General features: G+C 41.5%; 1 protein-coding gene across 1 annotated transcript in view; it reads left to right on the top strand.

Moving 5' to 3' along the window:
* The window catches only part of DLGAP3 (DLG associated protein 3), a gene marked incomplete at both ends in the record, with an annotated part of 47,604 nt that extends 42,565 nt beyond the window's left edge, over window positions 1–5,039 (top strand). Inside the window, 2 exons of the mRNA XM_081335191.1 lie at window positions 197–340; window positions 4,821–5,039. Of these exons, the coding sequence (XP_081191317.1) occupies window positions 197–340; window positions 4,821–5,039 (363 nt within the window). The remainder of the gene's footprint in view (window positions 1–196; window positions 341–4,820) is intronic.
* Window positions 5,040–18,207: the final 13,168 nt, after the last annotated feature.

Below are 18,207 nucleotides of genomic sequence, written 5' to 3'. Positions count from 1 at the left end.
CAACATATCAGCCACACCCATGCATTTGAAGCTCCACACACTGGGGTGGGGGGAAAACAGGCCAACTTTTGATCTTGCCTTCGAGAATGCCCTCTCCATATTTTTGCCCACATCCTGCAATCACTCTCGCAGCAGACCAGATCTGATTCTGCCCCCATCCTCTAAACATTTCTCCTTTTCATTTTCTTCCCGGCAGGATCCAAATGCTTTCCCCATGCCCACTTTCCAGGATCTGGCTGGATTCTGGGATCTCCTGCAGCTCTCAATTGAGGATGTCAGCATGAAGTTTGCCGAACTTCAGCAACTGAAAGCTAACGGGTGGAAGCCCATTGAGGCCAAGGTAAAAAAAAAAAAAAGAGGAAGGGGATGGGGATGGGATAAGATGATACAAAAAAAAACAACCCTTTGTCCGTATTCCCTTGCTGACCCTACTGGCTCTTGTCAGTCTGATGAAAGTAAGTTTGCTTCTGAAATTTCTGTCCAAGTAGAAAAGAGTTGGGTGGACTGTGGCTATGTAAGAGGCAATGAACAGGTCCGTGTGAAGGTCCTAGCTTGCATTTAGCAGGAAGTTCTCTAAGTCACCTGTGTTTCTTTGCTTATCTACTGGCTCTTCTTCAGTCTGATGAAAGTAAGTCTGCTTTTGAAATTTGAAATTTCTGTCCGAGTAGAGAAGAGTCAGATGGACTGTATGAAGCAATGAATCGGTCCGTGTGGAGGTCCTAGCTTGCATTTCACAGAAAGTTCTCTAAGTCAGCGGCCTGCCCAGCTTCTCATCCTTCCTAGGAATGACCTTCAGCCAGAAGTACTTCCACCAAACCTTTTCAAACTGGGAAGCATAAACAGCCAGGGAAGCTGCAGACCAATGGATGTTTCCAGAAAACCACCCTCCCAAGAGCAGCTTCCTCTGCTCGCCCCACCAATAAAGTAACAGCCTTGAGCTTCTTTTGCTCACAAACCCAGAGTGGCAGCTTGCTGCACTGGGATCTTTCCTATGAATTCTCCAAAATGGGGACCCCCTACAATGAACAGTTGCAGGAACTGGATATGTGTGTGGCTGTAGTGTAAAGGTAGTCCTCGGTTTATGATCAGAATTGAGTCCAACATTTCTGTTGCTAAGTGAAACATTTGTGAAGTGAATTTTGCCCTATTTGACTGTCTTTCTTGCTACAGTTGTTAAGTGAATCACTATAGTTGTTAAGCTAGTAACGTGGGTGTTGGGCGAATCTGGCTTTCCCATTGACTTTGCTTGTCAGAAGGATGAAAAAGGCAATCATGTGACTCTGGCCCACTGCAACCATCCTAAATATGAATCAGTTGACAAGCATCCAAATTTCATTTATGTGACCGTGGGGATGCAGTAATAGTCGTAAGTGTGGGAAATGGTCATAAGTCACTTTTTTCAATGCCATTGTAACTTTGAGCAGTCATTAAATGAACTTTTGTAAGCTGAGGACTACCTGTAATCTAATGAAGAGAAGGATTAGGGGTCCTGATCTAAGTTTTTCAATATGTGAGGGTTAGGATTAGGGTTAGGGTTAAGGGTTAAGGGTTAAGGGTTACGGTTAGGGTTAGGGTTAGGGTTAAAGGTTAGATTTAAGGGTTAGGGTTAAGGGTTAGGGTTACAGGTTACAGGTTAAGGGTTGGGGTTAAGGGTTAAGGGTTAAGGGTCAGGGTTAAGGGTTAGGGTTAGGGTTACGGGTTAGGGTTGGGGATATGATTAAAGGTTAGGGTTAGGGGCTAGGGGTTGCCGCAGAGAGGAGGGGGTTGACCTATTCTCTGAAGCACCTGAAGGCAAGATCAAAAGTAATGGATGGAAACTTCTCAAAGGGAGATCCAACTTAGAATTCAGGATAAATTTCCTGAGAATGACAACACTGAATCAGTGGAACGACTTGCCTCCAGAAGTTGTGGATGCTCCATCCCTGGAGGTTTTTAAGAAGAGACTGGAAGACCTTATTCAGAAAGGTAGAGAGTCTCCTGTTTGAGCAGGGGTTGGACTAGAAGGCCTCCAACGTCTCTTCCAAGGCAGTTAAATTGTTCCTGTTACAGTTACTCTAATGGTACCAGGGACTTTTTCCCACGAAGACACATCTCCTAAAGATGTACCAGTTTAGGAAAAGAAAAATAAATCAAACTCTCAGTTAAACATGCATCAGAGGCTTCCTGCTTCCTTTTCTCACAGGTGTCCTGAGAGATTTGCTCAGCATAAAAGAGATAAAGAATTGAGAGAGAGCCATCGCGGCTGTTTTCCTCCTTCCCCCCCCGCCCCCCCCACTCCACTGATCTCTGTAAAGCTGTGTTGCTGGCCACGGCAAAATAATTGGACATTTTTAGTGAACCTTTGCTCTCTTTCCTTCTATTTTAAAAAGAAAAAAAGGAAGGAAGAAAACAGCCAAGCTTCCCGAAAATAGAGAATGGGGAACAGCTCGGAATTTGGCTGAGAAACAAGTTCCAGATTTGTTTTATTTATTTATATATTTATTTATTTTTGCCATGTGTTTCGTTTTAATGCATCTGTTCTCTCCCTCAGTGTCTGCGCTCGTGCGTCCGCATGTGTGCAACTCAAGCTCCTTCCATGCATCCACTCACAGCTGTGCATATTTCTTTTTAAAGCTCTTCCAGACTAGGGCCAGCACGCCCGACCGGCAGGATTGGTTCTAGACAGAGGTCTGCTCTCTTTTAGTGTTTCTGCTTCATCACCTCCAGCATTGCCAGAAAGCCCATTTCAAGCCCAGATCCTTTACACAGCTCTTTCTTCCCCATCTTCCATGTTAAGGATGCGGAAAGCCAGGATTCTTCCAAATATATGTCATTTTTACAAATAACTAAGTGACCTTAACCTTAATTCATTTTTTGTACAAGATTTTAATGAACATAGATACAAATACATTCATGGGGAAGCAGTCTCTGTCTGTCTCTCTTCTATCTATCTATCTATCTATCTATCTATCTATCTATCTATCTATCTATCTATCTATTATCTCCATCTATTATCTCTATCTATGCTATTTTTCTGTCTGTCATCTATCATCTATCAATCATTATTTCTATTATTTCTATTATTTCTATTGTCTATCTATATCATCTATCTACAGTATATACCATCCATATATCTGTCTGTCTATGACTGTCTGTCTATCTATCTATCTATATCAATCTATCAATATCTCTTTCTATCAAACATCTATCATCTCCATCTATTATCATCTATCTATCTATCTATCTATCTATCTATCTATCTATCTCTTTCAATCTATATTGATCTATCAGTCTATCAATATCTCTTTCTCTCTATCAATCATCTATCATCATCTATTATCATCTATCTATCTATCTATCTATCTATCTATCTATCTATCTATTTATCTTAATGTGCACTTATCCTTAAAAACAATCTTCACTACAAAATTCAGTAAATTTTGAATGAAAAGATTTTGTTTTGTGTGCTGGCTACAGAATGAGAAATTAGATTATTTGCAGACACCCTGAATTTCTTCACCATCCATAATCCTGATGAGCTGGGACAGCAATTTTCTTAACTCCCAGAGTGTGTGGCTGAAACATCCCAGGAACTCCAGGATATGGAAAGTTGATTTAGTGTGAGAATAAAACTTTCTTTGCTCTTCATTAATCTGCATTTCTATATCTCTACTCCTGCATTACTTCTGCAAAACTAAAGAGGGACAAAGAGATCGTTAAACCAGCCCTGTCAAAATCACACCCCACACTTTTGTTAGAGTAATTCCATATTCTAAATAGAGAGGGGTTAAAATGATCAAGAGACCAAATCTTGCCAGGTTCATTCATGCATCAGGCAAAAACTACAACTTTTACAGCACAAAAGCAATATTTCAAGGGAACCAACCATATAAAAATACATGCAGTTGGGCCACAAACGAAGTTGACAGAAATACGTCAATATACATTTTAAAGCACATCAGTCCTTCCATCAGAGCATCTTGGTGATAAATGCATGTGCATAAAATTACAAATTTGTATACGCACAGCTCTCCTAGGCAACACCACTTAGTCATCCTTGGCTGATCCCAGAAGCTAAGCAAAACCACCCTTCATAGCTGCATGGCAATTGCAAAAAATCATGGGGTCCATAGGGTGTGGTCACAAAAGACAAAATGATGATGTGGTCAGTGCTCTCCACCCGATGTTTAAAAGTGGTGGACTTGTGATACAGGATACAGAATCACCAAGAGTGACATTCAAGTCTAGGATGACCTACACATCATTACAATGTGGGTGGGTTGGCACGAAAACAATAAAGTAGCTAGTTTGAATTCTACCCTGTCCGATTGTTTGTGCCTGACTCTAAGGTTGAGAAACACTGGTCTATAGCACCAGTTTAGACATCCACAAATTGTAGGAATTTTGCAAGGGGTAGAGGTAGAATCAGCAACCTTAGCAGTGGATGCCATTCTGTGATTACCCAAGAAGTCGCAAGACTCCAAGAAATCAATAACATTAATGATGTTTTAATTTTTACATAAAAACAATGAAGGCTACAAATGACCTGCTATGGATCTTTCAAGAATTCTGTGCAGAAGGAGTTTTCTAAATCCATGCCTAGCTTAATTGTGGACTTCTGTGAAGTTGTCTTCTCCTTGGAGGCCACATTTGGTCTTCTAAGACACAGGAATCTTTTCAGAGATATCTCCTTTTTACTTATAGCTGGCTTATACCTTTTCTCTCCACATCTCTCTCTCTCTCTCTCTCTCTCTCTCTCTCTCTCTCTCTCTCTCTCTCTCTCTCTCTCTCTCTCTCTCTCTCTCTCTCTCTCTCTCTCTCTCTCTCTCTCTCTGTAGCAGGAGGAAAAGAAGGTGCCTCCACCGATACCAAAGAAGCCGCCACGCTCCCGGCTGCACCCGGTGAAGGACCGATCTCTGGACTCTGTGGACCGGCAGAGACAGGAAGCTCGCAAGAGGCTCTTGGCAGCCAAGCGGGCTGCCTCCTTCCGCCAGAGCTCAGCTACTGAGAGTGCGGACAGCATTGAGATCTACATCCCAGAGGCCCAGACCAGACTGTGAGGGCTGGGGCCACCTTTTCTAACCCTCCTCCAGGCAGAGCGCACAGCATTCTGGGATCTGCTGGCTGTGTTCCACGGTTTCTTCCAAGAGAGAAACACAAGGATCTATCCAGTCTCTACTTTTTTAAAAAAGAAGAAGAAGAAGAACTTCTGAGAAATCCATGAACTTCATACAAGACAGTTGAGAAAACTGAGGTTCTGGCCCTTTCACTCATCCCTCTCAGCAGGACTTGGCAACAACCAGCCTATACCACATGCTGTCCTCGGATCCATCCAGACCCTCACCTCCTTCCCTTCCTCTTCTTATCCCCTTTGCCTCCTGTTCCATTGGTGGGCATTATCCCTTCCCCTTTAAATCAACCCCGTATATGAGCTTTTCTCACTGTCCTGCAGGCTCGGGCCCCCTCCCACCACTCTGTCACTCCACCTCCGTGGGTTCTAGACCCATCAATATTTATATTAAAAAATATATATGTATATGTACTTCTATAAATATAACCGAAAGGGCAGAATCTGCCCCCAAGACCACAGCTGTGTTTCTGATGGCGAGAGCTTCTCGTCTCCTCAGGAGACCCTCCTCCCTTCCATATCAGCAGACCCCTTCTCACCACTCACGTGCACAAACCGTACAAAAATCTCTCTCAGTTTCCACCCACTCACAAATGTCTCGAGCTGGGATTGTCAGCAAGCAAACCAAGTCTTACATAGTGGTGAGGTCAACAGATCAGTGTTTTGGTGAATCTTGGCATGTCACCGTGGTTTTCCAAGGAGCCTTCGGGATAAAACTTCTAGAGAAAATTGCAAAAAGGGGGGGGATTCCTGGGTAGGAGAGTTCAGAATGTTATTTGACATTAAAGGGTTAGTGGTGCCCCCTCAAGGGACCAATATCTGATCATGTGCATCAGAAGGGACCTGTGGCCCAGACAGAAAGCCATGATTTTGCTATTCAAGAAGGAAGTTGTTGGTGAGAGTTCAAACAAGATCTAGAATAGTAGACCGGTGGTTATAAAGAATCTCTAAGAAGACTGAGGGATGTTTTCAGAGAGGGCTATGCTTGTGCCTCATTCATGGATTTTTCCAGGGGCCCTTCCTAAAAATGTCTTCCATTCATAATTCTTTTATGTTATGCTAGGGCCAAACTGAGCTTTTCAAAAGAATCACTGGAAATTCACTAAGGAGAAAAAAACGAAGGGTTACGTTCTCATATTAAGTCGATAGTTCTAGTAGCCTGCCACTTGGAAACACTCAAATGGCCCAGGATAAATCTAAGGCAGGTTTTCCCATCAGGTGTTCTCTTGATGAACTGGAGTACAATTCACAGCATGTCCAACCACAATAATTTGGGGAAAGGGGGAGTTGCAGTCCAGCAAATTGGAGTGGGATGAGTTAAAATGTTAGCTAGAGATACATAGCTCACAAGCAATGAAATATGAGATTTCTCATCTTCAGGGAATCACTCCATATTAACTGTCTGCTGTTGAAACCACGTTGAAAAGTTATCAGTGGTCTAAGATGCTCAGTTCCTTCACGTGGGGCACTGGCCAGAGTTTTTACTCCTTAGAATTACTTTCTGCAACGTATGTCCTAGATAAGATTTTCCAAACTCAGTTTCAAGAAGTTAGACTTCAGTTCCTAGAACTGGAGAATTTCAAATATGTTGGACTTCAATTCCTATTAGCCACAATGGCTGAGAATTAGCGAAGGACACCAGACAGTGGAAGTCCCATCTTAGAACAAACAAGTAAATTGTGCCCATCAATTCCACATGGGAAGAGACGATTTATCAAGGTTGAATAAGCTTATTTGGTAGAAGTTCCCAAGCAGAACCAGGAGTTCTGACAGCCACTAGGCTAATGCAATGAAAATCAGTAAGTCAGTTCATGGATATTTAAAACAGCATCAGTATACAGACAGTGACAGGACTGATCCTTACTCTCCTCTATTTAAAACAAAAAACAAGATCAATGACAAGACCAAGTTGCTGAGGGTGACTTTGTGACCTCGTTCCATGAGACTTCCTGGAAAGAATTTTTGAATGCTGGGATTATGTTGTATTACTAATTGAGACTTGTGGATTTAGGGCTCTCGTATTTCCTAGCTTATAACCAAAGACTTGGTGATACAAAAATGATAGAGGAAAGTAGGGAAGAACCAGGTTAGTTCCAGACAGGGTGGCATTGGGGTGGAATTTAGAGCCAGTGGTAGGACTGTGGTCAGATCAGAAAGTAAGAGAATGTTCTCAACCTTTAAGACACATGGAAACCAACTCCCAGAATTCCCCAGACACCGTGACTGGCTGAGGAAGACTGGGGATTGAAGTCCAAGTGTCTTAAAGTTGCCAAGAATGAGAAACCCTGTCTTAGATCTTGGATCCCAAAAGAAAAGGACAGCCTTATGACCATAGATCTGTGTTTTCTCCTGTTCTCAGCAGTTATTAAGAGGGGAGAACAGCAGGAAAGAGGGAAATGGGAAGTGAGAGCAAGGACCAACTAGGACATAGCTTATCACATTTATTCAAAAAAGATCCTTGAATTACCATGCCTCCAAAAAAAAGGAATAAATAACAGGTACAAAACTGCAAGCCATAAACAGATGCCAAAATGTTGTTCATTTATCAATGTTCCTAGTTTGTCGACAAAGAGTTACCAATCCCCATTGAATGGAGTATACCAGTTTGGGAAAAGTAGCATTAACTAGTTTTTGACATGCCCTCCGGAAGTATAAAATTATAAGTCCTATCACGTCCAGCCAGACACAGACCAAACCTTCCTGAGGTCGCCATTAGATCCAGGAAGGCTGTGCTAGCAGGATCCCAAATATCTGACTGCATCCACATAATACTTACTGAAATATCCCATTTGCTTGGTGTTTGCTGCATGTTGAAGCATAAACTAACCTAGGTTCACACAACACACTAAAGGTAATGGTAAAAGCAAAGGTTTCCCCTGTCCAGTTGTGTCTGATTCTAGGGGGCGATTCTCATCTCCATTTCCTAGCATAGGGAGCCAGCGTTGTCTGAAGACATTTTCATGCTCATGTGGTCAGCATGACTATATTCCAAGGCACACAGAACACTGTTATCTTCCCACCAGTGGTACCTATTGCATCTGCATGCTTTCTAACTGCTAAGTAGGCAAGAGCTGGAGCAAAGAATGGGAGCTCACCCTATCATGTGGCACTCAAGTCTCAAGCCCGGGCTGTCAAGCTCAGCATCTTTGACCTCTGAGCCATCATGCCCCCCTCATGCAACACAGTAAGCCACCCACAAAAAGAAAAGTGAAAACTAACCAAGCTTAATGATTGTGTGAATGCACCTGCAAGGTATTTATCTAACTTAGTTGGGTTTTTCATGTCTACACAACTAATGGATGATCTGTTCTAAGATCATCTCTCATCCCTCAGTTGCCAAAAGAAGTTACTAAAAACAAACATTTAAAAAAGATTGACAAGCATAACCGTAAATGTTACCTCTTTGCATTTAGTTTAGCATGGCAAAAGCCCCTGCAGGTTCTCTGGCCAGAGAGAGCAAATAGGTTGGTTTCTTTAAAGGATTCTCATGCAAGACAATTCTTAGCTTTTTCTACTGACTTCCAAAACCCATTCAAATTCACCTTTTGAAAAAGAGAGCAGAATCCTCCTGGGCTTATTTCAGCTTTGACTGTTATTACTTCTTAGTCTGATAGTTTATCTCCCAGAATTGTATTTATCTGGGTTTCTCTCCGGGTACACTAGTACAATCCTGCAGAGTGAATCGCATGTTGAACTAAGCCATAATATAACTGGTTTGCTTTGAAAAAGAGAGGAAAGACCCATTGTTGGTGAAGGATAAGAACAGTGCAGAAGACAAGGTTCAAAACAGACCACAAAGCCTTTCTTGCACATAGTCAATTCCCCAAAAGATGTCAAAGGCCAAGATTTTCTAATAGGAGGACATCTCATAAGGTTCCTGAGATCTGAACTGGGAAAGGTCCTGTGAGCTAGCACAAGACACTGGTGTCTTACCTGATGTATTGCATGATCTCAGATAAGAAAACCAGTTTTGTGACGTATATGGAATCCATAGACTCCATCCAGGATGCTATAATTATGTGTCATATTCAATCAGAATAGAGCTGAACGGGATCTTGGAGGTCTTCTAGTGCAATCCCCTGCTCAAGCAGAAGACCATTTCAGACAAGGGTCTGTCCAGTCTCTTCTTAAAACCTCCAGTGATGAAGCACCCACAACTTTTGAAGGGAAGCTGTTCCACTGGTTAATTGTCCTCACTGTTAGGAAGTTTCTCCTTAATTCCAGGTTGCTTCTCTCCTTGATTCGTTTCCATCCATTGTTTCTTGTCTTGCCTTCTGGTGCTTTGGAAAATAAGTTGAACCTCTCCTCTTTGTGGCAGCCTCTCAAATACTGGAACACTGCTATCATGTCACCCCTTAGGAGGCCTTCTTTTCTCTAGACTAGCCATTACCCAATTCCTGCAACCGTTCTCCATATGTTTTAGTCTTCATGCCTTAATCATCTTAGTTGTTCTTCTTTTTCTTCTTTCCATGGTCTCAATATCTTTTTTGTAATGTGGTGACCAAAATTGGATGCAGTATTCCAGGTGTGGTCTTACTATAGATTTATAAAGTGTACTAATAGGCATATAATAGTATATATAATAAGGGACGCAGTGGCTCAGTGGGTTAGAACGCTGAGCTTGTCGATCAGAAGGTCGGCAGTTTGGCAGGTCGAATCCTGAGTGCCGCGTAACAGAGTGAGCACCTGTTACTCGTCCCAGCTTCTGCCAACCTAGCAGTTCGAAAGTAAAAATGCAAGTAGAAAAATAGGGACCACTACGGTGGGAAGGTAACAGCGTTCCGTGCGCCTTTGGCGTCTAGTCATGCCGGCCACATGACCACGGAGACGTCCTCGGACAAGCGCTGGCTCTTCGGCTTTGAAACGGAGATGAGCACCGGCCCCTAGAGTCGGAAACGACTAGCACGCATGTGTGGGGGAACCTTTACCTTTACCTTTTAATATATATAATAGTCTTATAATATAGACTCTCTGTTTTTCATGGCTGTTATGTTGGCAATGTCTCACCCACAATAGGAGAGCATAGAGTCTGATCATTTGACCTGGCCTTTCTTAATGTCCCCCTTCCTTCCTTAAAGTCCACAAGAGAAGGGGGGGAAAGGAACATATTTCTGGGATATTATTCAACTCCGGCACCAAAGCATCCTCTGACAAAGATGCAAATATTGTCTGGCACATCAAATAAGAGAAGATAACTGAAAAAGATAATTAGGGATTATGACTCATACTCAAGCAATATAACCTGATGAAATCAGGTGGTTTTTCCACTTCTGTCTATCTGATGCAGACTAGGAATTTGTTTCAATATGAATATACACAAAATGAATCAGTGGTTAATTATTATTATTTTTTGGGGGGGATGAGGTTTGTTGCTGGCAGCCAAAAAAATCTAGAATAAGCCATCCTGCTCCTGTATCCCCCCCCCAGCTGTTATGGATTCTGCAGAGACCCTAAGAATTTTGCAAAACACAAAGATTTATCTACATCTGCATTAAGTGGCCCAATATAAGATTTATTACCTATTTTGCATCTTTCATGCTTCATTTTTAATATATCTATTAGCAATTCAGAGTGTATCCGACAAGCAAATCAATATTTAAAAATGAAACCATCTCAGTCAATAAAGTATGCCCTTCATTTAATACGTGTACAGAGAGGAAGGATTATAGTCCCTGGTTTTATATATTTTATATTCCCATGTCAGGGTAGTTGGAAGTACAGATTCTCAAGCTAACATGATGAGAAAAAGAGAATGGCAAACCATGTGAGAATCCAATAGTAATCCAAAAATGGCTGCTGACTTCTCAGAGGAAATCTAATTTTTGGCAAATCACTGTTTCTTTGTGTCCCTAATTTAAGGGTCAGTTTAGTGTAAATCAGTGTATCACATGCAAGCAAAGCTCCAGAAAGCTAAATGATGAATTAGCAAACCACAATTTAACCAGGAATGTTGCACAATTCAGCTAGTGCAAAATTTATGTCTTATTATGCCATGCAGACCAGTTAATAATGGATAAGTGTGTCACACAAATACAGCAATACACAGACACACACAGACACACAGACACACAGACACACACACACACACACACACACACACACATTGAGTGGCTAATTTTTTTTTCCTGTCAAGAACCAGAGCCTTAAAAAAGGAGCCCTGTTGGCGCATTAGTTAGAATGCAGCATTGCAGGCTAACTCTGCCCACAGTCAGGAGTTTGATCCTGATGGAGGTCAAGGTTGAATCAGCCTTCCATCCTTCCGAGGTCAGTAAAATGAGGACCTAGATCTTTGAGGGCAATATGCTGATATTTCTAAACCGCTTAGAGAGGTCTGTAAAGCACTCTGAAGTGGTATATAAGTCTAAGTGCTATTGCTAAATTCGTTTCTCTTGTGACACCACTTTAGTCTGCATGAGAATTTGCACTGAAACTCTAAACTGCATGGGGGGGAAAACATTACTGAAATTCACACCCTTGGAGTATTTTTTTCCTCAAAATATCTTTTTCATGCCTTTGAAAAAGGCATGAAATAGCGTAAGAAAACCCAAGAAGTGTGAAAGCAGGCAAATAAATAGGTTAATCTGAGAATTGCAGATTAGATCAATTCTGGATTGGAATTTGCAGCCCAGTTTCCTAAAGTTGGACTTCGGTCAACCTATACAGTAGTTCCTAGCTTCAAAGTCCAAAAATCTAAGTTGTTGGAAGGAAAGTTGATATAACAGAATAACAGAGTGGAAGGGACCTTGGAGGTCATCTAGTCCAACCCCTTGCTCGGGCAGGAAACCCTATACCATTTCAGACAAACGGCTGTGCAGTCTCTTCTTAAAAACTTACAGTGTTGGAGCATTCCCAACTTCTGGAGGCAAGTTGTTCCACTGATTAATTATTCTAACAGTCAGGAAATTTCTCCTTAGTTCTAGGTTGCTTCTCTCCTAGATTAGTTTCCATCCATTGCTTCTTGCCCTGACTTCATGAGCTTTGGAGAATAGCTTGACTCCCTCTTCTTTGGGGCAGCCCCTGAGATATTGGAACGCTGCTGTCATGTCATCCCGTCTTTTTTTTTTGTTCCATTAAACTAGACATACCCAATTCCAGCAACCGTTCTAACCGATATGTTATATACTGTAGTGAGCCATGCAAGGCTTTGCTTACATCGATTTTGCAAAACATTGATGTTTCAATATCTCAGATCAAGTCATCAAATTATTAATACATCAAATCAGATTTCACAATTAGATTTGGTCAACCGAAAGATCACTACGTGTGTTTTCACAGAAAAAACATTTTTGGAATCCACGAAAATCAAACCGATCCAATTTGAAGATTCAGTATTTTAAATTTTCAAACATAATCAGTTTGCTGAACTAGATTGGACAAGATCCTTACACCTCCTACTGAGCTTCATTTAGACTAGAGTTTAATTTAATGAAAAATTTGCATATCATTTTAGTCCGTTGTTTATAAATATGTGCTGCCACCTTAGCTCTGTCCCATGTGACACTTTAGCCATGGTTAAGCATGTTGTTTCCACCTTAACAAGACACCATTTCCAGCTATCTCTGTCTAGAATGTGAAACTAACAATTAATTTTGTCAGCCATGCATGACCATTGGCTTCTCTAACCCCTCAACATATTCAAGGAGCTGTAAGAAGGCAGAGTCAAGAAACTTAAAATGGCAACCATGATTGATGCAATTGACACTCCGATGGCTTTTTAAAAATTTATTGGTCATATTGGTTGTTTGTTTATTAAATTTATATGTCCCCCATCTCACATGCAACTCTGGGAGGCTTACAACAAAAACAAGATAAAATATAAAAATGATAAATAATAACCACCCGTCCCCTTGTGGTTGAGATGTGGAGCAAATATATTAATTAAATATATATAACGTTAAAATTAACAAAGATAGCTAAGGAAGGAAGCAATATACAGTGGGATGGAGGTGGTGTCTTCTCTTAATCCATTAACCACCTCCAGTATGGAACACCCCCATTGGGATGCCAGGCCAATTGTCAGAGCAAGGTTTTAAGGCCCTTCTGGATGGCCAAGAAGGTGGAGGTAAATTTCAGCTTGAGGGGTACAATGTTCCAGAGGACGGGAGCCACCACAGAAAAGGCCCTTCTCCTGGATCCAAATTGGCTGGATCCAAATTCCTTGGCTGTCGGAGTCCACAGCATGTCTCCTCTGCCAGCACAAGTGGGACAGGGCAATCCTATCTTTTTAATGCTTTTTATGCTTTTCTTTCCCCCATACCTTGACAACACTTTTAAGGAGATGCATGGAAGAAAAAACCCAAACATTCATGATACTGAATCAAAATGAGTTTCTATGTCTCTGTAGAGACCAAACTGGGAAAGACTTGGACAGACTGACTGCCAAACTAAATCTCACTCTTTGAAGTCCGATGGTCTTGTCATTTAGGTATCACTTTAGAATGGGGGCCCCTGTATCCCTTTCATTCCTGTTATTGGGTGTTGAGTCTTGGCCGATGGCTCTAAACTAAGCAGAGTCAGACCTGGCTCAGATGTGGATGGGAGACCCCATGATTCACTTCCTCTGACCTCTAAGTTAAGCAATGTCAGACCTGGCTCAGATATGGATGAGAGACCCAGGAAATGCTACTGCTGCAAACTAGATGCAGAAATTGAAAAACATCTCAGAAGAAAGCAGTAGGAACTACCAAAAAGAATGCACAATTGGGGTTTTATGATTATTAGGAATCTAGTTCAATTGGAAGGAATGTTTATTCTTGAAAAACCTTGGGGCAAATATCCAGCATGGAAGAAAAGCTGGCCCTTCATAGAACAGCTACAATAAAAGACACTGCACGGAGCATGCTTAACCAGCTCAGTTATTAACCAAGCAGTTGCCTTCATGGAATAGGAGAAGCTCAATGACTTACAAATTAATTTACTTTTTTTTTCTTTGGCTGTTTAGTGTGTTGTGTGAATCCAGCAAGTTTGGTTCCTTTCATGGTGCCTTGTTCTTTGGAAATGGGCTCATTCAGTACTCAAGTTAAGCATTTGTAAGAATGCAGCCAGCTGGGTTTCTTCACCTTTCTCCCTACCAATTCTCCCTGCAGCTTCCCTACACACAAACACACACACACACACACACCACAATGCCCATAAAAACCAAGAGGCATGGTGTGCCTACCATCTTTCCTTTTTTAGACCACATCTTGTGGACTCCATCGATAGACATCTTATTACCCCAATAACTTTTTCTATATTTTTCAAGCAGCTTATTAAGCCCTCTATTTATCATCTGTTTGTTTTTCTGTCTGTCCATCCATCCATCCATCCATCCATCCATCCATCACATTTATAAGCTTAGGGATCCACTGGAAATGAAGTTCTTGCTGAAATAGAACAAATTTCATTGCTTGGAAGTTCTTCTTCTTCTTCTTCTTCTTCTTCTTCTTCTTCTTCTTCTTCTTCTTCTTCTTCTTCTTCTTCTTCTTCTCCTCCTCCTCCTCCTCCTCCTCCTCCTCCTCCTTCTCCTTCTCCTCCTCCTTCGCTTACGGACACTTTGGACAAGGCCCACCTCCTATCCTTAACTCCCTCTCCCAAAGATCATTTAGCCGGGTTTTTTTTTAACAATAACCCATGTAAATTGAGGCAGATGAAACAAACCACTTTCAAGATTATGTCAAATTGCACCTTCCCACCCCCACCCCCCTGCACACACAGAGAGAGAGACACACATCTGTTCCCTTACAAAATTGTTGAACTTCCACTCCAGTGAGTCCCAACCAATTGTCAGACATTTTGAGAACTGAAGTCCCGAATATTTAAAGGCTTCAACACTTGGGGGGAAAACGTCTCTCTCTCTCTCTCTCTCTCTCTCTCTCTCTCTCTCTCTCTCTCTCTCTCTCTCTCTCTCTCTCTCTCTCTCTCTCTCTCTCTCTCTCTCTCTCTCTCTCCCCAGCAGAAAAGATACTGACACTTTGACCATCTTCCTTTAATCTTCCTTGTAATTCTGATCACCTATAGAAGAAATCCCCAAGTCATTAAATCTTTTACCAAGCATCAGGCTTTTGACAAATGCCTGCCACTCCTTGTCTGCTTGGCGGAAAAGTTGCTCCACCTAACCACAAAGCTTTCCTAAATCGGGGAGAGAGAAAAAAAAATCTTTTTTTCTTTTTTTTATTCAGAAAGCAACACTGCTCTCTGCTGGCATAGAAGTGCAGCAAGTAAAGTCTTCTGGCTTTCTGTGGCCAAACATCTGCCTGGCCTTCAAATCCCCTTCCTTCTTCTTAGCCTCAGTTACTTACAACCCAGCCAAAGAGGCCGGCTTTAGTCCATTATCAACATGGGACTCTCAAAAGTCATCCTTTAGGAAGCAAGTCCCCACAGTTCACAATTCATCTGAAAGGACCCTTCCAGATCTTGGAGCATCACCATCGCCCCACAAGAGAAGGCAGCCATCTGGTCTCCCGGTATTTTGGACCACAAGCCCCACAACTCCTTGCTGTGGTCCACGAGGGCTGGGGCTGCTGGGAGTTGCTATCCAAGCATCTGGAAATCTGCAGAGTAGCCCTGAACTTTCTTAGCATACCCTTTGCGGGCTAAGTTTGCATAATAGAGGTGAGTACGGGTTTGGGAACATCTTGGCAAGACAATATCCTGGTTCTTCTAGATTTGACACCAGCTTTATTTTTCCCAAATGCAGTTGGCTGCACTGTGTTACTCCACAAACGTCAACAGTGAGAGCTGGTTTGTTATCTGTACTTACAGGTAGTCCTCAACTTATGATCAATCACTTAGAGATCATTGAGAGTTATAATGGGCCTCCACAAAGCTAGCTACAAGACAGTTCTGAAGTTCTGATAACTTCAGATTTGATTTGCAACATTTTTGCCAGAAATCAACATTTACTTCTAGTTTCTGGCAAAAACCGCCCACACCAAACGATGGGTTCACTTAATGACCACTATGTTTGCTTAACAACCATCACAAAAAAGTCATAAAAATCAGGTTGTTCACATGATGACTCGCTTTATGACCTTCATGACTTACAACCAGAATGGCCAGGGTCAATTATGATCATAGGTCAAGGACTACCTGGTACTGCTTTTTTGTGTGGCTGTTTCTCACAGAGTACCACTGCAATTTCTAGCCCAGGGCTCTTCAGACTTGGCCCTTTTATCACTTGGAGAACTTCAACTCCCAGAATTCCTCAGCCAGCGTGCCTGTCTGAGGAATTCTGGGAGTTGAAGTCCACAAGTCATAAAAGGGCCAAGTTTGAAGAGCCCTGTTATAGCCCATTTGCCTTTGGGGAAAAATAGGGACCCAGTTAGGGGTCATTTTGAAAACAGGACAGCCCCCACAAGCCTCATTACCAGGTTATAAGGGATGGAGGGATGCAATTTTTTTTTCAGTTGCTCTTTTGTATAGGTGGATTGAAGATGTCAAATTGTGTTGGTCAAACTTGAAAATGATTGGCTGTGTTTTGGTATACATTTCTGCAAGCACTTTTTTTGGCTAAAACTGCATCTACAGTCAAATTGCAAAGAATTTTCCCTAGAAACCTGCAACTTTATACACTGTTTTCAGGAATAGGTGCATTTCTCATTCTGCACACAATTTTTTACTTCATGTATTTTTTTAAAAAAAATTGGTAAACAGCATTACATACTTTTTAAGAGGGCAAAATTCTGTTGTTAACTAACTTTTGGTTCATACATTGGGTCAAAAAAACAACAACAGCTCAGTGTAATGACAAATATCAACTAAATTACTTTCCCCTTATCCTTGCTGTATGGGATCCAGAATGTGGCTGATTGTGCTATGTCTCATATCAGGTCTGCTGACCAATATCAATCCATCCTGAAAAACTTTTAAGAAACCCTCCCTGGGCCAAAGGTTGAGTGCAAAACACTATTTCCAAAGGCTGAAACCAGATTCATTCATCCTTTTTTTATTTCTCTCAGAATGTTCCCATAATTCACATTAATTAAAAATACTATCATCCCTAATGTTGTAGTCTTCTTCCAATAAGCTTTCTTAATACAGGCAAACATCACTATAATGTCACTTGCTGAACATTCCCTTTAATTAGAAATCATCCCATCATCGGTCAAGACAAGGAACTCATAAGAATTGAAACTTTTTTTTTAAAGGCAATTGATTGTCTATTGATTGTTTGTTAAGGATTTGATTGAAAAACCTTCCATATCTCTTATCAACTTTAAAACAAACCCAGTTATGCCCTAAACTGCACTCGCTCATATGTTTCATCCCCCTGGAAATGTCCAGTAGAATGATTTCTTTGTCCTATATTTAGGACCAACGTAAGTAAAGAGGTAGTATTGTGCCATCAAATTGTTTTTGACTGCTAGCACTGCCTAGATTTTCTCCATTTTCTCTCATCCTAATTTAGAGAGGTAGCAGACTCCATTTTTCCCCCATGCGTTCAAAGTGGTGTTTCCTCCTGAATCAAAAGTTAAAGTGATGCAGGGGGGGGGAAAGGTTCTCCTACTAACTACTCCAAACTACTTTCCATTTTTCCTTTGCAAGGGGAAACCCATCCCAGATTGGTTCTGTGTGGGTGGGTGAAGTCCACAATGCTATCTCCACTTTCCCACATCTCCATTCCATTCCAAGGAAAATTTTCAGGAGAGAATTCCTCCCTTATTCAGATCAGGAATTATGGGAAACCAGGAGATTAAGAATGATGGAGAAATGTGTAAATAATTTCCAATGAACTCAACAGGAGCAGTTTCTGCTACCCACAACATTAAAATAAGCTTTAAAACAAAGTCAAGACAAATTTAAAAAGAAATCCTCAAGTACCTTGAACATGATATAAAAAATAAATAAATAACAGGGGGAGCAAACTTTCAGGAAAAGAGAGGACAGACTTCAGCACAGTATTTGGCTATTTCCATGAGGATCCCAACCTAAAGGATTCATACAAGAGCGTTCAGTCTTGTATACAGTGGGCTAGGAAATATTTTTTTTTAAATCCCATTTATATCCCGCCCTTCTCCGAAGACTCAGGGCGGCTTACAATCTAAGAAGCACAAATCAAATGTGCTTAGCAATAGCCTTCATTCTATGTATATGCCTGCTTATTAGGGCTTTCGCACACA

This window comes from Vipera berus (assembly GCF_964194415.1).
Source record: "Vipera berus genome assembly, chromosome: 9".
NCBI lineage: Eukaryota > Metazoa > Chordata > Lepidosauria > Squamata > Viperidae > Vipera > Vipera berus.
The sequence above is the reverse complement of the archived record's forward strand: the minus strand, read 5'-3'. Positions and strand labels throughout refer to the sequence as shown.